Genomic DNA, 20,146 nt, shown 5'->3' with positions numbered 1-20,146 from the left:
TTTGGAGAATATCTGAAGCTGAGTCAGATTAGATGAATTTCACCTGTAAAAGTTACATTTCCAAGTCTTTGATTTAGATCTGGACTTTGATTGGACTTTCTTAACTTGTTAAAAAGCTCTGATCTAAAACATTGATTGTATGTTAAGGTTTTGTTTTCCTGATAAAAAGTAAACTTCTACTTTAAGGATTTTTTCTATCCCATGCTGTATAATCTCTAAAGAACATCTGAGATCTTGATTTAAAAAAATCTACACTAAATTTTATTTTGAGGCATCACAAGAATAGTGTTAATTACAAATGCACACTTTTCATATGTGTATTGCTCCTCCTAACAATCATGCACTTTGTGTTGATCTATGAAATAAGATCTCAGTAAAATAATATAAACTTTGTTATTTTATATGGACGAAATGTGTACACTGTTCATTAATCCCTGGCAGCAAATCTAAATCCTAAAAAAGTTGTAGCTTATGAAATGTTCTTTTAGTTTTTCTGCAGGTGACTCACTCAGAGGCATGGGGAAGAAAAAAATTTAGCAGGTAAAGATTTGAGGTGGTAGGTCATCCACGAACATGCCATAACTTGTTATAATTTTTTCCCCTGGTACCAATCAGTGGTTAAGAATATTTTCAAATGCCACAAAGATGCTGGGAAATGCTCTCTTACCGCACCCCACCACGGTGCAATTTGGTCTGTAAGTTCAATTTAAAAACACCTTGGGTATTTAAGGTGCTACTGACAGGGAGACTGGTTGACTGCAGAAGCTGTAACTATAGCAACAGAGGATTCTTCCCAGTAAAATAACATTTGTAAAAGAGGGAAAGTGTGAGTAGTTTTTGAGTTTTGGTGAGTTATGTTATATTTATATCATCAACATGAGTAATTCTAATTTTTCTATTATGTATTTTTAACAATTGTGTGTGCTTTTTTAAAAATAAAAGTGTCAGAAACAATTCAGATACAAAATAATAACACTCAAAAATGCATTTGTGAAAATTAATATAGAAACATACGGAACATTGCTGAAATATGTCAAGTCAGTTAAGTTTTAGGATGAAATGAAGTCTTACTACAGGCCTAGCCTTGATTTGCAGTCTAATTCAAATATGGCTGATAGCAAATTAGTTTGGGTACAAATCTAACCTTTTATAACATTTGAATTATTCATCGACAACTTTTAAGATCACGTAGTAATAGAAGCGTGAGGAAACACTGGTCAGTATGATTAACAATATATTGATACAGCCTGTGTTAATCATATCATCACTAGATGACGCTGTTCTTTCCAACCTGATGTCACAATCCAGACTGACTGCGCTTGTTGTCCCGCCCACTTTGTCTCGCTACCCAATCACAGATTACGTAGAATTGTTGTCGTACGTGTGTGTTGACGCTGTAGCAAAGCTACCGGGAGAGAAGCTAACTGCTAGAAACCAACGTAACAAGGTACTTTTTAAGACACAAAAGCTATTCTGCTTTAGAAATCCACACAGACCTTAGCATCACTGTTGCGTTTTAATGCCTACCGTGCAGTGTTGAAATCTGATCATTAGAAATGCTGAAAACAGCGTGAGGCCTAGCGGCAACGGTTACCTTGCACTCCTTTATCTGTTAGCATTCTGGCTAGCATGACAGTTGAGTTTAAAGACAATCTTACTCATTTGTTTGTAAGAAATGCCAGATTAAATCCCCCAGATAGACGATGTAATATATATCCTATTGTTTCTTGCTTTTTGTAATAGTGTGGTGCTGATATCTGAAGTAATACGCCTTATGGTTGCTTTGCCGGTGATTTTAGCGTTGCAGCTAACAGGTAAATATAAGGAAATAGAGTTTTGTGGTGTGATCCTATCTGTAAATTCCCATTATTTGTATCAGTATTTTACTCAGATATATTTGAAAACGCTCTGGTATTGCCTTAGGTGTTAATTTTTATCTGACCTTTTTTTTTCTTTCCTAAAATCTTAATCTGATCTCTAAGTGGAAAACTATTCGGATTATGTGTCAGTAATAAGTGCGTTAGGAAGGTGAATATTATTATTGTGCACTAAGAAGTGGATTATATGTTCCATTACAAAATATGTCGCTAATTTATTGTTGTAGTTATCTTGTATTAGAATTTCTAAGAGTTTTATTCAGCATTTTATAAGTTTTAGAAGGATTTTTCATTTGGATAAATAAATAATAATTCATAGTAATATGTGGCTGAATAGGATGCACTTGAAAGCAAATGTATATACATATTATTATCTTGCCATCTGTTAAAATTTGCCCTTTCCAGTTTTAGGACTACTATGATTGATAAAGTTATTTCTATTAGTTAAACACCTAAGTAATCCTTCTGTCAACTGTGTTTACTGCTTATTTTTGCAGGATTTTAGAGGGAATTTTTATCACTTTTTTCAAAGTGGTAGTTGAGCATAAATCTCCTTTTGTTACTTTGAATATCCTACTCTAAGCTTTTTTATATTTGTAAAACTGGTGTGTCAGGTTTGTATTCTGCCTCACTCATACACTTTTGTTTTAAATATTTTACAGCCTCAGTGACCTCTATTGATCAGGAATTTAGCAAAAACAAGGGTAAGGAGAGAAGAGGAAGACATGCAATGAATTGAATCTGGAACATTTGCATTGAGGATTTTATCCTATGCATTTTGTGCACCTTTTAATCTCTGTTTACGGATTTGCTATTTAATTGAAATAAAAGCTAAATCTAAGTCACCACAAAACATTGTTGTTTGACTCAATCTTAAAATTTTAGGTTTTTAAGCTTCCCCATTTTCTAAAATGTATCAGTGGTCAGTACGGCAAAATACTTTGATTCTGGTTTCATCAGACTACAAAAAGTGTCTCCAAATAAGTTGGTTTTATCCCAAAGTGTTTTTGAAAACTTGCTGATTTTTCTGTTTTTTTGGAGTAATGGAGTCTTGCTCTCTGAGTGACTTTTCAGGTTGTACAGGTATAGGGAACATTTCACTTCAGCCATGTCATTCACAAAGTCTTTGGTTTTATTCTGCAATTGAAGCATACAGTTTGCACTGAAATGTGTTCATGATAGGGACACCAAACCTTTCTTTTTCTGAAACAGTGAGACAGCTGGAGACTTCCACTGTGTTTATTTGCTTAAAATTGTTTTGACTAGATGAATGTAGCATCTTCAAGTGTCTGGAAATCATACCCAAGGATGAACCGGACTTTTGGAAGTCTGCAATTTTCTTTCTGATATGTTCCCTTTATTAGATAGTTGTTGTTTTTTTTCTTTTCATGTCATTCAATGAATCAGTGTATTTGAGGTGATCCTTTAAATACATTCACATGTTTGCCACCATTTAAATTAAATATAGTGAATCAGAAGCCATAATGTGAAATAATTCATCTTATCTCTGTAAAACCATATTGAGTTATAAACCAGCTTAGTTCAATAAAAAATGTTTAATTAATCCAAAAGGGAAATTGTTATTATTGACAAACACAAACTGCCATAGTGTATTTATGCTTCCTAGGTGGTGTATGAATCTTTATCTGGAAGTTGGTCTATTCAGAGATCTTTATATTTATCTTTAGCGTTTGTTACTTTTTGAGCAAGATTATGCAAAGGACTATGCTTTGGATTTTAGTTGTTTTTTTACTTTTCTGTTGGCTTTTGTTGAAAGAAATTAGCCTCTTATTCTACTGAAAAATATACTATGAGGTGAGCGGCTCACATCTACAGGCTGACAGACATTTTTTGGGGGATGACCTTAATTAGAACAAATAAAGAAAATGCAAATCTACATTTTTTTTCTGTTTTTGTTTCTGAGACAATCTGAAGAATTAATGCAAAACACGAACAGCAGGTTATAATTGGATGGATAGAAACAGCTGTTAAATTTCCGTCGTTGTTTTAATGGATTTTTGGACTTTCTCCATTTCAGTGGATAGGTGTCAACTCAAGTTAAGCTCCCCTTCATCTGTGGAGCCTGTCTCCTCTGAATCAGATACTCCCCACACAGCAGCAGTATTTTAACTCTAGTTAATGGTAGTAATGTAATTATTCTTATTAGTGCGTCCTTCACTAACATCTACCTTCTTTTGTCGTCAGTCTCTCATAACATCAGCCTTTTACTTTTTGCTTTGATATAATTCTTGTCCTGTTCTGCTGGTTGTTGACCCGTTTCAGCTCCACATTGAAGACATCTGATATTTGCTCCGAATAAAATATACTACCACTTTATAAGATCATAAAATAACTTATATCAGTGCTCACACTTGCTTTTTTTTTTTTTAAAGCCTCAGAATGTGTTTATATGGATCTGATGATCTTCAGAGTTCATTACTTTTCAAAGAATTACAGAAGAGAAAGATGAACTGGTTCTTATAATGGTTGAGTCTTTTAACAACTTTACTAGTAAGTATCATGGCTGCAGGATTTTAGGAAAACATGGATATTATGACATTTTGGATTGACACAAATTTTCCTTTGTAGTGTTTTTCTTTTTCATCTGCAACGTCCTCGTCACTCCACATGAGCTTTCTGATTCCCTCACAAAAAAATCAGTATTAATTACAGCTGTAAAGGAGAGTGAAAGAAAAGTCTTTCTTAGTGGTTGAATATATTATTGGAAAAGAGAGTTTTAATGCACATGGCACCCAAAATACTGTAGCCTTTGAAATGCAGCATCAAAGCAGTCCATTGTGATTGTAATATTACACACATTGATGTTGCGATGTGGCTTTTTTTATTTATGTGAATGTTTTATAAAAGAGCTTTCCTTGTTCTGCAGATTTATCGTTCTGTCTTTCGCTAATACCCTTTGGGTTTCGCCTCTTCCATAAATGCATTTGCCTTTGAAATATATCTAGAATATCAAGAAGCGCCTGTTTCTGGGAGAACCTGACAGGTTAATTTTCTTGTTTGCAACATATGTGTAATCATCTGCTCAGTCTGGCCTTCTTTGATGGCGATCCAGAGGGACAACACGTGAAAGATGTGCATGTTTGCATGGAAATGAGCCAGATTTACAATCGGATTTATCATCATCCTTTCTCCTCATGAAGCCCGAGCTGAACAGGAAGCCGAGGAGACGAGCTTCTCCCCGTCTCTCTTTTGCCTTAATTTTAGTAAGTCCCCTGCGGTAATGAAGCCAGTCTGATGCAACTGCATTGATTTTATCAGACATCTGTAATAGTTAGTTTCCGTCTGTTTTAGTATCGGAGATCTTAAGCTGGCCAATCAAAGCCAATGCGACACTTCCTCACTTAGCAATCAAATGGAAGGTAAAGAGAGTAGAGCTGCACCCATTTGCTATTATATTGTATTATTTTTTGTATTGGAAATAAATTAAAACATAAAAATCAAACAAGAGGTTATATCTGAGGGAATGTTTTTCTGCTTAATTTCTCATTTGAAGTTGTTTGCTTGAAGCCCAGTTAGATTTATTTCACTACTTGAGTAATTATTCTGCTGTAGCCTTCGGTCCTTTTTTTTTTTTTGCAGGGAATAAGTTAATGAATATACATGCTCTACTTCACATTCATTACACATGTTGCCCTCAGTGGTGCTGCCACTCTTCTGCTACTTTTGTGGTACTTCAGGTACTCAGACTGTCAAGTGCTTTGGTCAGGAGTCACAGGCCGTTAGATATTAAAGAAGAGGGATTACTGCTTCTCTGTGTCGATGTCATTTTAACAAGCAAAGAGCATCTGAGCATCTTTAAAATTAGATAACGCTGCATGCAGAGGATGTAGAGACTTGAATCTTTGGCCTGTTTTTCTTGTCCTCATTTGTAAACCAGTGAGGACGTGGCTGGCTCAGGAAAACGTGCAGCTTAAATTTTACATTATGATAATGATATCTTGCATTTAATCTGTATTTTTCGCTCTTTTTAAAAAGATTTTAACCAATATTATAATGGTAAAAATGTCATGTATTCACCTTAACTCACTCCAGTCTTCAGAGGTGGGCAGAGTTTCCAAAAATTTTACTCAAGTAAGATTAGCACTACTTGAACACATTTTTACTTAAGTGAAAGTGAAAAGTAGCCACCCAAGAGATTAATCGAGTAAGAGTAAAAAAGTATTTGGTAAAATATTTACTCAAGTACTGAGGTACTGATCAAATTTCAAATCATTTAATATTTAAAAATTACATAATAAGATTTTTAAAAAAAGTTTAGTGAAATCTTTTGTATTTTAGGGACACAAATGACAATAATTTATACAAGTAATAAAATCAGGGAAAAGAAAATTTTTCCAAATCATTTTTTTTTTCCAATAAAAACCTTATAAAACTTTAACAAAAACTGCAGATGAGTGTCTTTGTCTGGTGAATCTTTAGTTAAGACATGTTTGTTTGTTTAAACCTGTGCAAGTAGAAAATCCAGAAATTTTACTCAAACAAGAATTAAGATACTTAATACAATTACTCAAGTGAAATTAAAAGTAGAGCGTCGTAAATTTGTTCCAAAAATTTACTCAAGTAAATGTAATTGAGTAACTGTAACTTGTTACTACCAAACTCTGCCAGTCTTACAGATGGTCAGTGACACAATCTGTTGTCTGATAATCAGCAACTTTCAGGGGAAAAGACTCGTTACGAAAAGTCAAGTGATTATTTATGTTGCGTTTAAGCTTTTAATTTGAGCAGGAAGGGCATTCACCTCAACACAAACTAATTTGTTCAACATAATGAATATTTATTATTCCTAATGGCTTAATGAGTTATTGTTAAATTTGTGTTTTGTTCTCAGACCAGTCAGAGGTGTGTGTGTGTGTGTGTGTGTGTGTGCGTGTGTGCGTGTGTGTGTGTGTGTGTGTGTGTGTGAGAGAGAGACTTTTCAAAGCATTATGTTTGTTATATTTTAGTTTACTTTGTTCCTGCTATTTAATTTCTAAAGCTAACGATGTCTCAGGTTTCCCACTGAGACCTACGTCTTCTGTTTCGTCAATGTCTTTGTGTTTTCTTAACTTATAGTTGTGTTTAGTGATTTGTTGAGGTGCTTTGCACTTCAGGGCCACCGTAGTTTGGAGTAGGGATGGCCATTTATCGTTGATCATTTATCATAATAAGAATTGGATACATTGTTGTCAAAATAAATTAAAATGACTGATATTTAAAAATGCCTGAAGCTCTGTATTATTGGGTTATTTTCACTGTTTGATCAATTTGTATCAATGTATTTTAAAATTACAACTAAATGCAAATCAAACTCCTTAAGGTGACCGGTGTCCTAAAGAAGTGTATTACCAATTCAAATGTTTTCCAAGCGCAGTATTTGGGTTTACAGAGTGGCTATGATTGCCTAAAATAGTACTAATAAATAGTTCTTATAGTCAGTTTTACCATTATCACAGTAATACAATAAAATGTCATAATATCGCCTCATCTTTAGTTGGGGCTTAATTTGGGGTTATAATGGTTTTCCTTAAATTTCTTATGTATTTAAAACTAGTTCCTCTGTAAAATAACCTGCAGAACTTTTTTATATTTTGTTTATTTTAGGTCTTAGTTTTTGGTAAAAGACATTGAAATAGTCTCAACAGAAATGGGTATTATTGAGTAAAAGCTAATTAGTACACATTTTCCTTTTTTTAATTAATTAATTTATTAATTTCAAACATCTCCTCCACCAGCTCCTTGTTTTGTGTGGTGTTTTCCCCCTGTGTTGTCTGACCTGCTATTTGTGTCTCATATTACTCATTTCCCTGTCTGCAGATGGAGGTGGAGCAGCTTCTGTCTCTGTCAGGCTCGGCGCTGGCTCAGGCTGTCAGCTCTCTGCTGGAGACTCCTGGCCTCTACGTTTTCTCTGACATCTTGGAGCTGCCTAATGTCAGAGAGGTAAACGCGTCGACTTTATCTGGCAAAAAGAATAAATAATGCTATTTTTATGTCATAGTTTGCCTAAAACCAGGGGGGTGGGGGGGTGCGTGCGTTGTTAATTATTTCTTGCGCGGCCCGGTACCAATTGGTCCACAGACCGGTACCGGTCCGCGGCCCGGTGGTTGGGGACCACTGCTTTAGTGTATTACTTCAGAGCTATTTTGTAACAATCTCTGTTCTTGAAAATATCTTCACAAATTTACCATTAGACCAGGAGTGTACAAACTTTTTGTTATAATTGCAAGAACTATTTTATTTTTAGATTTTTACCTGCTAAATAACAATAAACTCAGCTCACAATATTTTAATGAGCTAAGCAAAGCAATCAGATTTCTGTAGACAATTATTGTAGAGTTTGAACAAAAAAACAAACAAGAAAATATTTTCAGCTTGATTATCTTTTTCTGGGTTTGTTTTTGCGTCTTTTCAGCGACAATAACTTTATATTGTTCAATTTTGCTTTATTAAATAGGCATGCCCAAGTCTTAATTGTAGTAAATGACGCATATTACTAATAAATTACATTAAGTTGAAATCAAAGCCTGGATAAATACTTTGTGTTACAATTTTACATTTTAAGATTTTTATTGCCGTCAATGAAAACTCCAAATTTAAGCTATGATCAAATTGTGATCAAGGGCCGCACAAAATCGTTCTGAGGGACGCAAATGGCCCTTGGACCACACTGCCATTAGACATTAATAACTGTTTTAAAGTGATGCTCTTAACAAAAGAGGAACACTTTAACAGGGTTGATGAAGTACAAAGCTTTGCCTCTGTGAATTGCAGCTTTTATATTATCAGATAAAATTCGTTTATCCGAATTCCTCCTCATAGATTATCATCCTGTTTCAGTTCCATTTTATCTTTAGATGAGTTGAAAACATGATCTAATTATACGTTTTCCCCCGCATGGAGCTTTCTTCCAGCAAAACAAAGATGTGCTTTCGTTTAGAGGACGTCGTCTTTTGTCTTTTTTCTCACAGGCCGAATACCTGATTCATGCATATTCAGCATTCGCCACACCTATGATACGATTATGGGAGTTGAATACATTTTTTTTTCTTTAGGTGGATTTACATTTTAGGTTCGCCAGGTGTTTGGTTGGCGAACCCAAAACAAGCAGCCGAGAAGCAATCTGGGACACTCCAGGATAGTTTGTGAGAGGAAAAACCAGATTTAATTCAGATTCCTCCTCCCATCTGGTCAGTGGTTGGGCGACGGTACCGGAACGATTCGGGCAGAGATCTTAAATCTCCTCCGAATCAAAAGCTCGCCGGGGACACATTTTCCCTTCCGTAATAATCCAATCGTCTTTGCACTGAACTGAATCCTTTTTAAATATGGAAAATATTCATTTTTATGAGTCCTTTTTTACTTGGCCAGACCTGCTCAGTATGCTTAGATAACACTTATCTCAAATGCAGTCGGCCATTGTGTGCTGCCTCATAATTTTCTCTTTCATCTTCCCTTTGACCCACAGCTGGAGAATGGCCCTCATGCGCCGGTGTATCACCTGCTGAACCTCTTCGCCTATGGAACCTACTGCGACTACAAAGGTACTGCAGCTGCAGCACTATGTAAATAAGTAATAGAGTCGCCCTGCAACTCTTTTATGAAGCCCTATTTCTCCTTAGCAAGGCAGACACTTAAACACGGAGGGTTTGAAATCTTTCAAGTGAAGACCTGGAGGTTGTTTATTAACTGTAAAATAGCACTTTCATTTCTTTAGGCGAGTGCTCCTATTATCAGATGATTGTCTGTCACAGGAAGCCTGGTACAAACGAGCTGTCTAATTTAATCTGGTGGGACTTAATTTGTCCTCTGCGCAAAGTATTATGAGCAAGAAGTGAGATCTTAATAAATACGTTTAATTGAATGTTGAAAATGATCCAACGGGAAAAACTACACAGCCTACTTTGCTGCCCCCGCCTTCTGGGTCATGCTGTAAGGAAGTAAATTTACTTTCATAAGGCCGTGTGGTGGAGCTGTCAGAGCTGTTGTCTCAAGAGGGTCTGAGTCCTACTCCCAGGGGAGCAAAGTCTGTCAGAGAGACGGTCACTGGAGTCAAACCTGCTCCAGACGCTTTCCCAGCTCTGTTCTTTGACTGTTTAAAAGGTCAACACTTTCCTGATAGTTCCTGGTGTTAAGCAGTTATATTTCTTGATTGTTTAGTGTTTTTAAAGTGATAATGATCAGCTTGATCAACCCTGACTGGTCAAAAATAATAATAAAAAAATCCAAGGTTTTTCTGATCAATGATTGAAACATATCTAATTCTTTTCAGCTTGTAGCATCAACACTCTTCGGTGTAGATGGTTCACATGGGAGAAGAAAACAAGATAGCCACGTTCAGCTTTAGTGAGATGTTTGGGATGTTTACACACCTGATAGTCCAGTTGACTTGGTTGACTGGGGATCAAAATAGGATGGTGCTGGAAACTTTTGATAACTCACCTTGAAAATGCTTGAATTTCACTGTGGGGAAACCCCGAGTGCTGGACATGGTTGGTAACATCACTCTGGTAGGCTGTGACTTATAAACAATGCCTAATTGGTACCAAGGTGCTAAGAAAATATCCATAACACCAATAAACGTCAACTCCAGTTTAGTATTGGAACAAATTGACATGTAGCTGATGATAAATACACTTTTTTTAGAAGGAGATCATAAATGGAAAATGTTCGGCACAACATAAAGTATTTTTTCTTTTATTAGCCAAATTTTTTTACTTCTATTTTCAGTCCAGCATCTTTGGACTACCAGTCATTAAACCTGGTAAAGATTTTAGAAGAAAGTTCTAGTCTAATCTCTAGCCTGAGATTAGACTAGAAACAAATGAAGACATTCGGCCAAAGAAGTTAGAAACCTGTATATTGTTCTTTTATTAATGAAAACATCTAGGACTGTTTTTAGGACCTATGATAAATTCTTGTTTACTCCATTGTTTTGTGAAAACATTGCATGTTTAAAGTAGGAGTGCACCGATTTCAGTTTTCTAATTGATCGCCGATCATCGATCTTTCAAAGCTTCTTCTGTTAATTTTGCTCCGTGTTTGTCAATCATTCTTTGTTTTCCTCTGCTGCAGAGAGAGCGGCGTCTCTTCCAGAGCTGACTCCAGCTCAGAGAAACAAACTCCGTCATCTGTCCATCATCAGCCTGGCTTCCAACCTCAAGGTTCATTATTTCTCTTCTTTCAGTTTCAACATTGAAGTGCATATAATAAATGTTCTGCCACTGCATCACTGCAGGCTTTAAATAGTGAGCTCCTACATCAATAATATATCGACATCGCTGCTTTTAAATATGACTTTACTATTTTATTCTGACTGATAATCAATTCCTGTAAAGTTCATGTGAGGTTGCTTTTGATTGTAAGCCTGTGGCTGCGTTTGCATCAGCCGACTTAGCAATAAATACACAAATAAGCATCAAGGTTTCTTTACAAATCTCGAGGCTCTTCCTTTGGCTTGCTTCTAAATCTTTTATAGAACAAGAAACTATGTTTGAAATCATCTTTCCTTTGGACTTTCCAACTACGCCTCACCTTTTATTTATGCCCTTTTCTTTCTCTGCTGCTGTTGAATAATTGATTCATTATCCTGGCTAACACAGTCCTTTTTTTACTCCGTTAGCTCTCTCTTCATTTCCATTAGCATCACTCCTTCCTCTCCTGCCCTCTATTTTGTGTCACTGCTTCCTCTGCATGCAGCCTTGAAATCTCCTAATTGCCAATAAAAAAAAAAAAGAACAGTGAGATTTTAAACTGCTTTCATCGTCCGACAGCAGCAGCATTTAAGCAAATGAGCATTTAGACCGGAATTTGGTCTCTGAAAACCACTTATGTACAATCAGAGTTGTTGCCAGTTTACATAGAGTTGAGAATATGAAGGTTTAAGCTGCTTTATTTCCCTTCAGTGCCTGCCATACTCGCTGCTGCTGCAGCAGCTCGAGCTGAAGAATGTGCGGGAGCTGGAAGACCTGCTGATCGAGGCCGTCTACTGCGACATCATCCAGGGGAAACTGGACCAGAGGAACCAGCAGGTGGAGGTGGATTGCAGCGTCGGCCGCGATCTCGGCCCCAACGAGCTCCCAAACATAATCAACACACTGCAGGAGTGGTCAGTACCAGCCGTTTTCATCCTCTGTAGCTGCGATTCCATTGATCATATAATGGCACAAATTGGAATTATGTAAATAAATGGAAACGCTCCAGTTTTGATCTGAGTTTCCCTCAACAATTTAGCTGTTTTTTTATTGTTTACAGTAATATTAGAAAAAATAAGAGAGGGAGTGTATTGGCTGCTGCAACACCCAGACTGTGTTTCCATTGACCATAAAATTTTGCATATTGAATTTACCAAAATAAATTTGCTTAATAGAAACAAGCCAATTTTGACAAAAGTAAATTTTTCAATAAAAAGGTTTTGTTCAGCATTATTTTAATTTTCTCAAAACTGGAATGAAAAAACTTTTTTCTCAACACGAGTCACATGATCAACAACAGGATGGTACTACTGACAGAAATGATGAAGAGGACGACAGGAAGTGGTAGAAGGACGACAGCGTGGCATTCTTTTTAACAATTTATTCACATCAGACCTGGACAATAAATTTATAATAATATATATCGCGATAGATACGTGATCAATATCAATAGTTAATACGTATGATAAAATATTCAATCATTTTACTGAACTCTCATCCAGAACCACACTGCATTCTGGGTAATGTAAGCAAAGGAAAGACTTTGGCAGCTCAAAATCTCCAGGTCAGCTAAGCAAGGTTGGTGACATCAGCTAACTCACTGGCTCCTTGGTTACCTAGCAACAACCTGCTGGGTAACTTGTGGTTGCCTAGCAACAGCCTGTTAAGTAACTTGCGCAGCAGGCTAAGGTTCTGCCACTGTTCCCCATGACTGCTTAAGAATAAAAAAACCACAAAGTCACACCAATATTGGAAATATTTTAGATATTTGAAACAAAAAACTAATCAATAACTATTGATATTGACTGATATGAAATGCTTATATTGTGATACGCCTTACTTCATGTGTGATTTTAATTACGTTTCTGATTTAATGGAAACACCTCAATGGCGAATTTATTTATTTTTTTTACGATCAGTCAAGTTTATTTGTACAGCACATTTCAGCAACACAGCAGTTTAACGTTCTTTACATTGTGAAAACATAAAAACATCCTAAACAAATAATAAGGTGATCAGTTGTGAAAACCAATAACAGACATTACATACGGTTGATGAATACGGTAAAATCATCAATACATCAGATGTGTTGGTCAATGTTCCATTTATTATGGTTCAAAAGCAACGCTAAACATCAACACTAGGAGCAAACATTAGTGGAATATCAGGTGACCCAATTCTGATTTTTTATTTTTTTTTTATGTAATGCAACCTGTGTCCGATCTTTTCAGGACAGTCTGAACAACACATACGTATCCGATTCAAACGCAACCTAACGTTCAGGTCGCATTCATCCAAACAGAACGTCACTGATACTCAACAAATCTCACTCTTCTGCGCCCTGATGCGCACAAGCAGGAAGAAAAACAACCACCATGACAGTGGTCACTGATTAAGTTATTAATATGCTGCTCCAGTCGGACAACAACTTCACATGCTCCACCGTTAGCCTCCATGTTTACTTCCGCAAACACTGAGCACTTCTTCTTTTATGGCGGTTGACTGAACACTCAGTCAGAACGCTGACGCTACGGCGCCCTCTACTGCGCATGCTGGACACTTTCAGGTCCTTTGCCCGTTCAGACTGCAGAACACATGCAGGTCACACACGTGTGGCGGTGTGAACGGCCCCGGCAAAAAAATCCGATTTGACAAAACATCGGAATTGGGTCATTTCAGTCTGCAGTGTGAACGCAGCCAAAGTTTTGTTCTCGTTGCTAATGTAAGCTCGGTTTTCTGATCGGCGTTCCTCCATCTTTCTGTGGCTCTCAGGTGTACAGGCTGTGAGGCGGTTCTGTGCGGTATCGAGGAGCAGGTCTCGAGGGCGAACCAGTACAGAGAGAACCAGCTAAAGGTTAAAGTCCAAGTGGAAACAGAGGTTTGTCCTTCATTACTTTACCCCGCAGCTCTGTTTTTCTCAGGGAGAATAAATGTCTTTCTTCTTCCAACATTTATTTCTCGCCCCTGGCTGTCTTTGTTATTTCAGTTTTCTCGTTGCTGCTTATCTCTATTCCCCCCTCCCCCTTCCTCCATCTGCTGGCTTTAATAATCCCAGTTTATACTGGCTGAAGAATTCCTCTCTTTTCCACTTCCAGTCTAAGCAACAGAGTGTTTATTTATAATGAAAAACATGAGTTTCTGCTGCACATGAGAAAAAAATACAGAGGGATATATGTAATTTTTTTACCCCCATAATATTGCATTCTCAGCTTTCACATTTATTTTAATGATTTGAAGCCATTTGCATTTTTACTTTCCCGTTGTTCCCTGAGGTCTAACACAAATACAGCAGACAGGTACTGACACACCAGTCTGTTTTCATTTCAAGTCTTTTATTTTAACAGTGAATTCACAGGAGACGAACAATGTCTCATAAAAGCAATAATACCAACGAACTGCTACAAATTTCAGTGTGTGTTATTGGGGTTTATGTTGTGGATGAACATGAATTTCTGCGTATTTGTAACACAAAAAGAAAAGAATGCATAGTTGTTGTTTTGCTTTTGAATACACTTAAAAGTGTGTACTTATACTTTCATAGCCCTAAAAAGATCTGGTACCTTTATTTGCAAAACCGAAGATTTGTGGCTGCGTGCAAAACGCTGTGGGGTAGAAATATTACCCCACAACGTACTCCACTCTGTAGAAAACATCACTTCTACACAGAAATGTGGTAGTGGCAGCATCATGCTGTTTGGATGGTTTTCTTTTGGTCAGACCTGATGTGAAGTTACAAACAGAGCAGCCAGTGCTACATTAGATGATTTATACAAAAAGATCCAAATAAAATCTGTGGAACAACTTGAAAATTCATTACAATTGCATGCTGTGAATATTTTATTTTTAAAAATATTGGAAAATCCAAGTTTTTTTCCTTCCACTTTTCTTCCATTAATTTGAAGATTATGAATAAATCTAAATAGCACTGCATGATTGGTACAATATATTTAAAAAAACATGTTTAGAGTTTATATAGATGAATCTTTCTACAGGGGATGAGCTCAGTTAGTCAACAAATGCAGCAGTGGGACATATTAAAGGTGTGATTGTTTGTGTTCACTGTTGACTCAGTTGCAATTATCTCTTACCTGTTAATGACCTGTTATTTACGTAAAATATACACATCAGTGTCTGACACAAACACCACCACATATAATCACTACATAATTTAGTACAATTAGTACAAATTCCCGTCTTATTCACTGCTTTTTAAAAATCCGTTGTGGGTTTTTTGATGAGAGTTTGCATTGACCGTGTAAAACCGAGGAAGTGATCCATCTCACTGCTGTATTGCATCTTTGTTTTGCTCACAGAGTAGCATGGCCTGGTGACAGGCTGCAAAATGTATCTGTTTATGCTCAATAAAGTGTAAAATTCAGAGTTGTTTCTTATGTAAAATCAACTTTCTTTGAGCTTCACATCATGCTATAATGTTGTTCCCTCATCAGAAACACACCTGGATTGTTTTCTTGATTCTTTCATGCATGTATGAAAAATCTTTTAATCTCCACGGCAACCATTCAGCTGTGCAAAACATCTGGCTGGACTTAGCCCCGCCTTCGAGGCGCAGCTCCTCCTCTGAGCTGCAACTTCCAAGCTTCCCTGTCAGCTCCTTCAGACTAGCCACCAGCAGTTAGCACACACCTGGTGGAACTGCACATCTTATTATACGAGCTAAAGGGTTAATGGAGGAGCCATGCTGTGAGTTTTTAAAGAGGCAGAGACACAATTTCAAGGTCAAATTTCTTTTCAATTCTAATTCAAAAATATTTTCTTGATCCCAAAGATAAATTAAATAATTTCAAGTCATATTTGATATATATAGAGTTTTTATAACAACTGAAGTTAACGTAGTGTTTTAAAATGATTCTGTAATTCTTCCCTGATCAGGTGAGTTTTTTCCCCCTGTGGGAAGCTTAATGCCAGCATGAGAAGAGTAAATGTAGTTGTACTTTGCAGTTTTTCACTGCTGTTTACAGACAGAGTTCATTTTTGCCTTTTGGTAAGTTCATGAAATCCCAGGTGTGGCTTTTTGTCTGCTTTTTGCACAGCGTTTGTCTCTGCATCCGTCACTGCTGATCTGAGTTTCATTATTTACCAAAAACAAAAACAAAGTTAATTTCCAGGGTTTGATTCACTTTACTCAAGGTAATGACAGAAGTTTTTGTCTCTTTATTGTTTAGCTGAGGGCTGAAAATATGTGATTAATGATCGTATATAATAAACTCTACAGACGGAAACTTGCTGTCACTGTATGAACAGATCCATCCCCATCAGAAAACTAAAAATACCTGGGCGTTGTGAGCTAGCGCATGACTCAAACCTCGGCATCCGGTGTACGATTTTCAAAATAAAAGCTCCTCCATACTCAATACATAGAACGGACATATTTAATTATTTCTTGCGTGGCCCGGTACCAATTGGTCCACGGACCGGTACTGGTCCGCGGCCCGGTGGTTGGGGACCACTGCCTTATATGACAGTAGGCTGACAGGAAAGGAGGAGAGAGAGGGGGGAAGACATGCGGCAAATGTCGTTGGGTCCGGGAATCGAACCCGCGACAGCCGCGTCGAGGACTGAAGACCTCGAAATGCGGGTCGCGCTATCCTCTACGTCACCGCAGCACGCCCTGCCCGAGCTTTTTAAATTCAAAATGTTTTCTTAAAAACATCCCAGCTACAAAAATAGATTCTCACTTTTTTTTACGTGAAGTTTAATTGATTAATTAGAACCCAGACATTTATCAAGTCAACCCAAAACATGTAGAAACTGACTGAACATGCAATCATGTAAAACCTTTTGTGATCCATTTTCTACAACGATGTAAACATTTCACTCCTTTTAATGAAGTGTCATTTTTTTAGTTTATTATTGAGCAGATATAATAAAAGAAAGTACAAAAAGTTTGATTTAAAAAAGTGAAAAATTTTTTAAAAACTTTCCGTTTATGACTTCCAGAACATTTGGACACCACTGGTCTGCGCTAAACAAGGTTCTCAGGGGATTCAGAAGATAAACCGGCCCACAGCATCACACATCCTCCACCATATTTAACAGTTTTCTTCATGTTTATCAGCACCTTTAGTGTTTGTTGCTCTGAAACCTCATGTTTCATCTTACTGTCTGTAGGGACAAACTGAAAATGTCTCCTTGTTCAGCCTGGTGGCCAAGCAAAATGGACCTCAAGTCACTGATTACTAATAATTCATCAAAACAATGAGTTACAAAACGTAAATATAAATTAGAAATGTCAGTTTTAGATTTATTTCAAATGGTCCCAATGTTTGTCTCACCAGTGGTTTTACTAAAAAACAAAATTACTTTTTCCTCTATAGCTGTGGTGTCCAAACGTTTTGCCCCAAAACTGGCAAATTTTTATTACTTGTTGGGACAAAATTCATTATTCTGAAAATGCACAAATCAGTCAGATTCTCTAATTACTTTTTTTTAGCTAAACTTTTTATGAAATTTGTATGTAAAAATGTTTTACAAAAGACAATTTCCAAATTATTTGGGTCATAGATTGTTTTCTATTTTATTGGCCTTTCTTGACTTGTGGTCCGGGGCCGAACAAAATCATTTCCAGAGCCACAAATGGCCCCCGGGCCACACTTTTGACACCCTCGCTCCACGGAATAAATTTTCTGCTGACGTAACGGATTCTTGTTTTCTCTTTCCATCAGGTGTCAAACCTACAAAAGACGTTAAAGGCCACCGCTGCGTCTCCGTCCTCAGGCCCCGCCCCCGCCGGAGCAGCGTCCAATCAGGATGCGGATCAGCCAGCCGAGCCTCGGGACCCCGCCTCCTCTCAGGAACCACGACAGCCGGGCAAGAAGGCTTCAAAGGTCAAAGGGTCAGTGCTCTGACGTCATATTTATTTTGACTGGCAGTCTAATAATTAAAACATCTGGGTTTTTATGGATTTAAAGTGCATCTTTTCTCCCAAAGCTTCACAATTTGAACATGAGCAGAGTGTTCAATGTTTTATTCAGAACAAGCTCAGTTCTGTCTTTTCAATCAAGTCTCGTTCTTTTTATTGTTACAGTTCAGAAAACTGGAACAAAAAGCAGCATGTGGTGTTTTTTTTCTTTTTATTTCATTAAATATCTCTTTATTGAGATTTATCCATGCGTTCTTTTGTTTTGACTTTTATACGTCTCTTCTTTTGTCAGGCTTAAAGCACAGAACAACAATGAAGATCAAACCAAGCACTAAATTAAAGCGATCAGTTTAGAAAAACAAATCCCCAAAAGAATCCATTTCTATTTTTTTTTTTTTTTTTTAGAAACAGTAAAAATAGAGCTGGTGATTGAAGTGTGTGTGCATGAACTACTTTTGTTATCAGATACTCACCAGTGTTTCTGCAGTTCCAGTATAACCCCGTTCCCCTGCTCTGCCTCCATCCAGCCGTGTTACCGACGGCTAATTTCACATCCGTCCCGAATTGTAAAATGTCACTGGATACACAAAGAGCCGTTTCTCCCTCTGGTGATCAGCCGCTGTTTATGTTTGCCTGCTGAACAGAAAGCCGGCTGCTAACATTTGGGCGAAACACAAGAGCCCTCCCTGTAATTTCCATCTTCAGAGCTTCATTCAAACAGAGAGCCACTCTGCGCTTTCACATCCAAATTAATGATAGCTTAACCTCAATCCTCGAATTTAAATAACTTTTGAACCTTCTTTTTTGAATTAAATTCATAATTCAGTGGTTATAATTAAACATTTTACTAGCCAGATTTTATATTGATCCTCTCAGATCCGTTCGAGTTAAAGCCGCAGCGTGTAACTTTTATAAAAATATGTTTTTACATTTTAGTTAAAACCATCCTGTGACGGTTTATGAGACAAATAATCTGTGAAAAGGTCAATTTTCAACCTCTTCCCTGAGCTATTACTGCTGTCTGAATAAACGCACCACTCCAGACAAAAAGAACAACCAATCAGAGCCAGGAGGCGAGTCTTAGAGCTGCCAATCATCCCTCAGTATGCGCTGCTAAATGTGCTAAAGATCCACAAACAACTCACTGTCACATGAAACTGTTTATTTACAGTTATTGGTGACTAAGCTAACTGAACTGAGCGTTTACAACAGGCTATGCTAGCTGCAGCACCACCTGAGATTGTGATTGACAGCGCTAAGCCCCGCCTCCTTGCTCTGATTGATTGTTTCTAGTTCCCACGGGGAGAACACAGATGAGCTCAGGTTTTTCACAGACTATCTGTCTCATATTGTCACAACATGGTGGCATTTTCAACAAATATGTAAAAACGTATTTTTCATAAAAGTGACACGCTGCAGGTTTAAAGCAGATTGAATATTGATGTGGAATATTTTAGCATCTTTGCATCCAGGTTGCATCAGTTCTGCTGCTTTGTTTCCCCCTTAAATTATATAAATAAACCTGAACCTAAGCATCAACTCAGTGAGTTTTGTTTTAATTGGCTGTGTCCCAAACAGGCTGCGTGGGAGCGGAAAGATCTGGTCCAAGTCCAACTGAGGCGGAGGGATTAGGATGGGAGGACGGCCGCACTGATGGACACTCGCTAATTTACGGCTCGTTGGCACGTTGACGGACGGACGCATACCTGAAAACGATGCGAGCCATTCTTTCTGGAGAACAGCCACACACCTTCACTGGAAATTCTTGTCAACAAATAAAACGCCTGCGGGGCGAGCGAAGCAGGCGTGTGGTCCGCTTCTGCACAGACTCTCGGTGTAAATAAAAGCACTTGTCACACACGAGGACAGAACCGTCTGCAGTAGGAATCAGTTGCCTTTGACCGGAAACAGGAACCGCGTATTTAAAGGTGTACGTTTGTTTGTGTCGTTTGGTTCAGATTAATTTCCAGTTGATTTGTTTTCTTTCTTTCTCCCTGCTGGGTTGGAAACTTGTATAAGAATCAGAATATAAGTTGTCGGGGAAATAAAATAGCTCACTATTCATCTCGGCTGCCTTATTAATGTCACTTCTTTTATTAAACGTGCCTCTCTGGAGCCCCAGCTACTAAATGTTAACTCGCAGAAGGGGGGCTCCCCGTTAAGAGGTCAAGTCGTTAATTAGGGCGTGTCCCCAACGG

The 20,146-nt window shown here is 37.5% G+C and overlaps 1 protein-coding gene across 3 annotated transcripts; it reads left to right on the top strand.

The window, feature by feature from the left end:
- The first annotated feature begins 1,332 nt into the window (after nucleotides 1-1,332).
- On the top strand, nucleotides 1,333-20,012 carry cops7a (COP9 constitutive photomorphogenic homolog subunit 7A). Of its 3 annotated transcripts, XM_044116832.1 has the most exons (10): nucleotides 1,402-1,447; nucleotides 1,744-1,814; nucleotides 2,540-2,581; nucleotides 7,695-7,817; nucleotides 9,343-9,418; nucleotides 10,950-11,038; nucleotides 11,780-11,982; nucleotides 13,841-13,946; nucleotides 17,752-17,921; nucleotides 18,241-18,349. In XM_044116832.1, exons 4-10 carry the CDS (start codon nucleotides 7,695-7,697, stop codon nucleotides 18,281-18,283), a joined length of 810 nt encoding a protein of 269 aa, XP_043972767.1. In that variant the 5' UTR covers nucleotides 1,402-1,447; nucleotides 1,744-1,814; nucleotides 2,540-2,581; the 3' UTR covers nucleotides 18,284-18,349. The 3 variants fall into 3 exon arrangements, with proteins under 3 accessions (XP_043972766.1, XP_043972765.1, XP_043972767.1); XM_044116831.1 differs by lacking the exons at nucleotides 1,744-1,814; nucleotides 2,540-2,581; nucleotides 18,241-18,349 and adding an exon at nucleotides 19,527-20,012 and having other exon boundaries at nucleotides 1,333-1,447; XM_044116830.1 differs by lacking the exons at nucleotides 1,744-1,814; nucleotides 2,540-2,581 and having other exon boundaries at nucleotides 1,335-1,447.
- The last annotated feature ends 134 nt before the right edge of the window (nucleotides 20,013-20,146 follow it).

This window comes from Gambusia affinis, linkage group LG05 (assembly GCF_019740435.1).
Source record: "Gambusia affinis linkage group LG05, SWU_Gaff_1.0, whole genome shotgun sequence".
In the NCBI taxonomy this organism is placed as follows: Eukaryota; Metazoa; Chordata; class Actinopteri; order Cyprinodontiformes; family Poeciliidae; genus Gambusia; species Gambusia affinis.
Note: the sequence above shows the minus strand (reverse complement) of the source record. Positions and strands in the feature narration are given on the sequence as shown.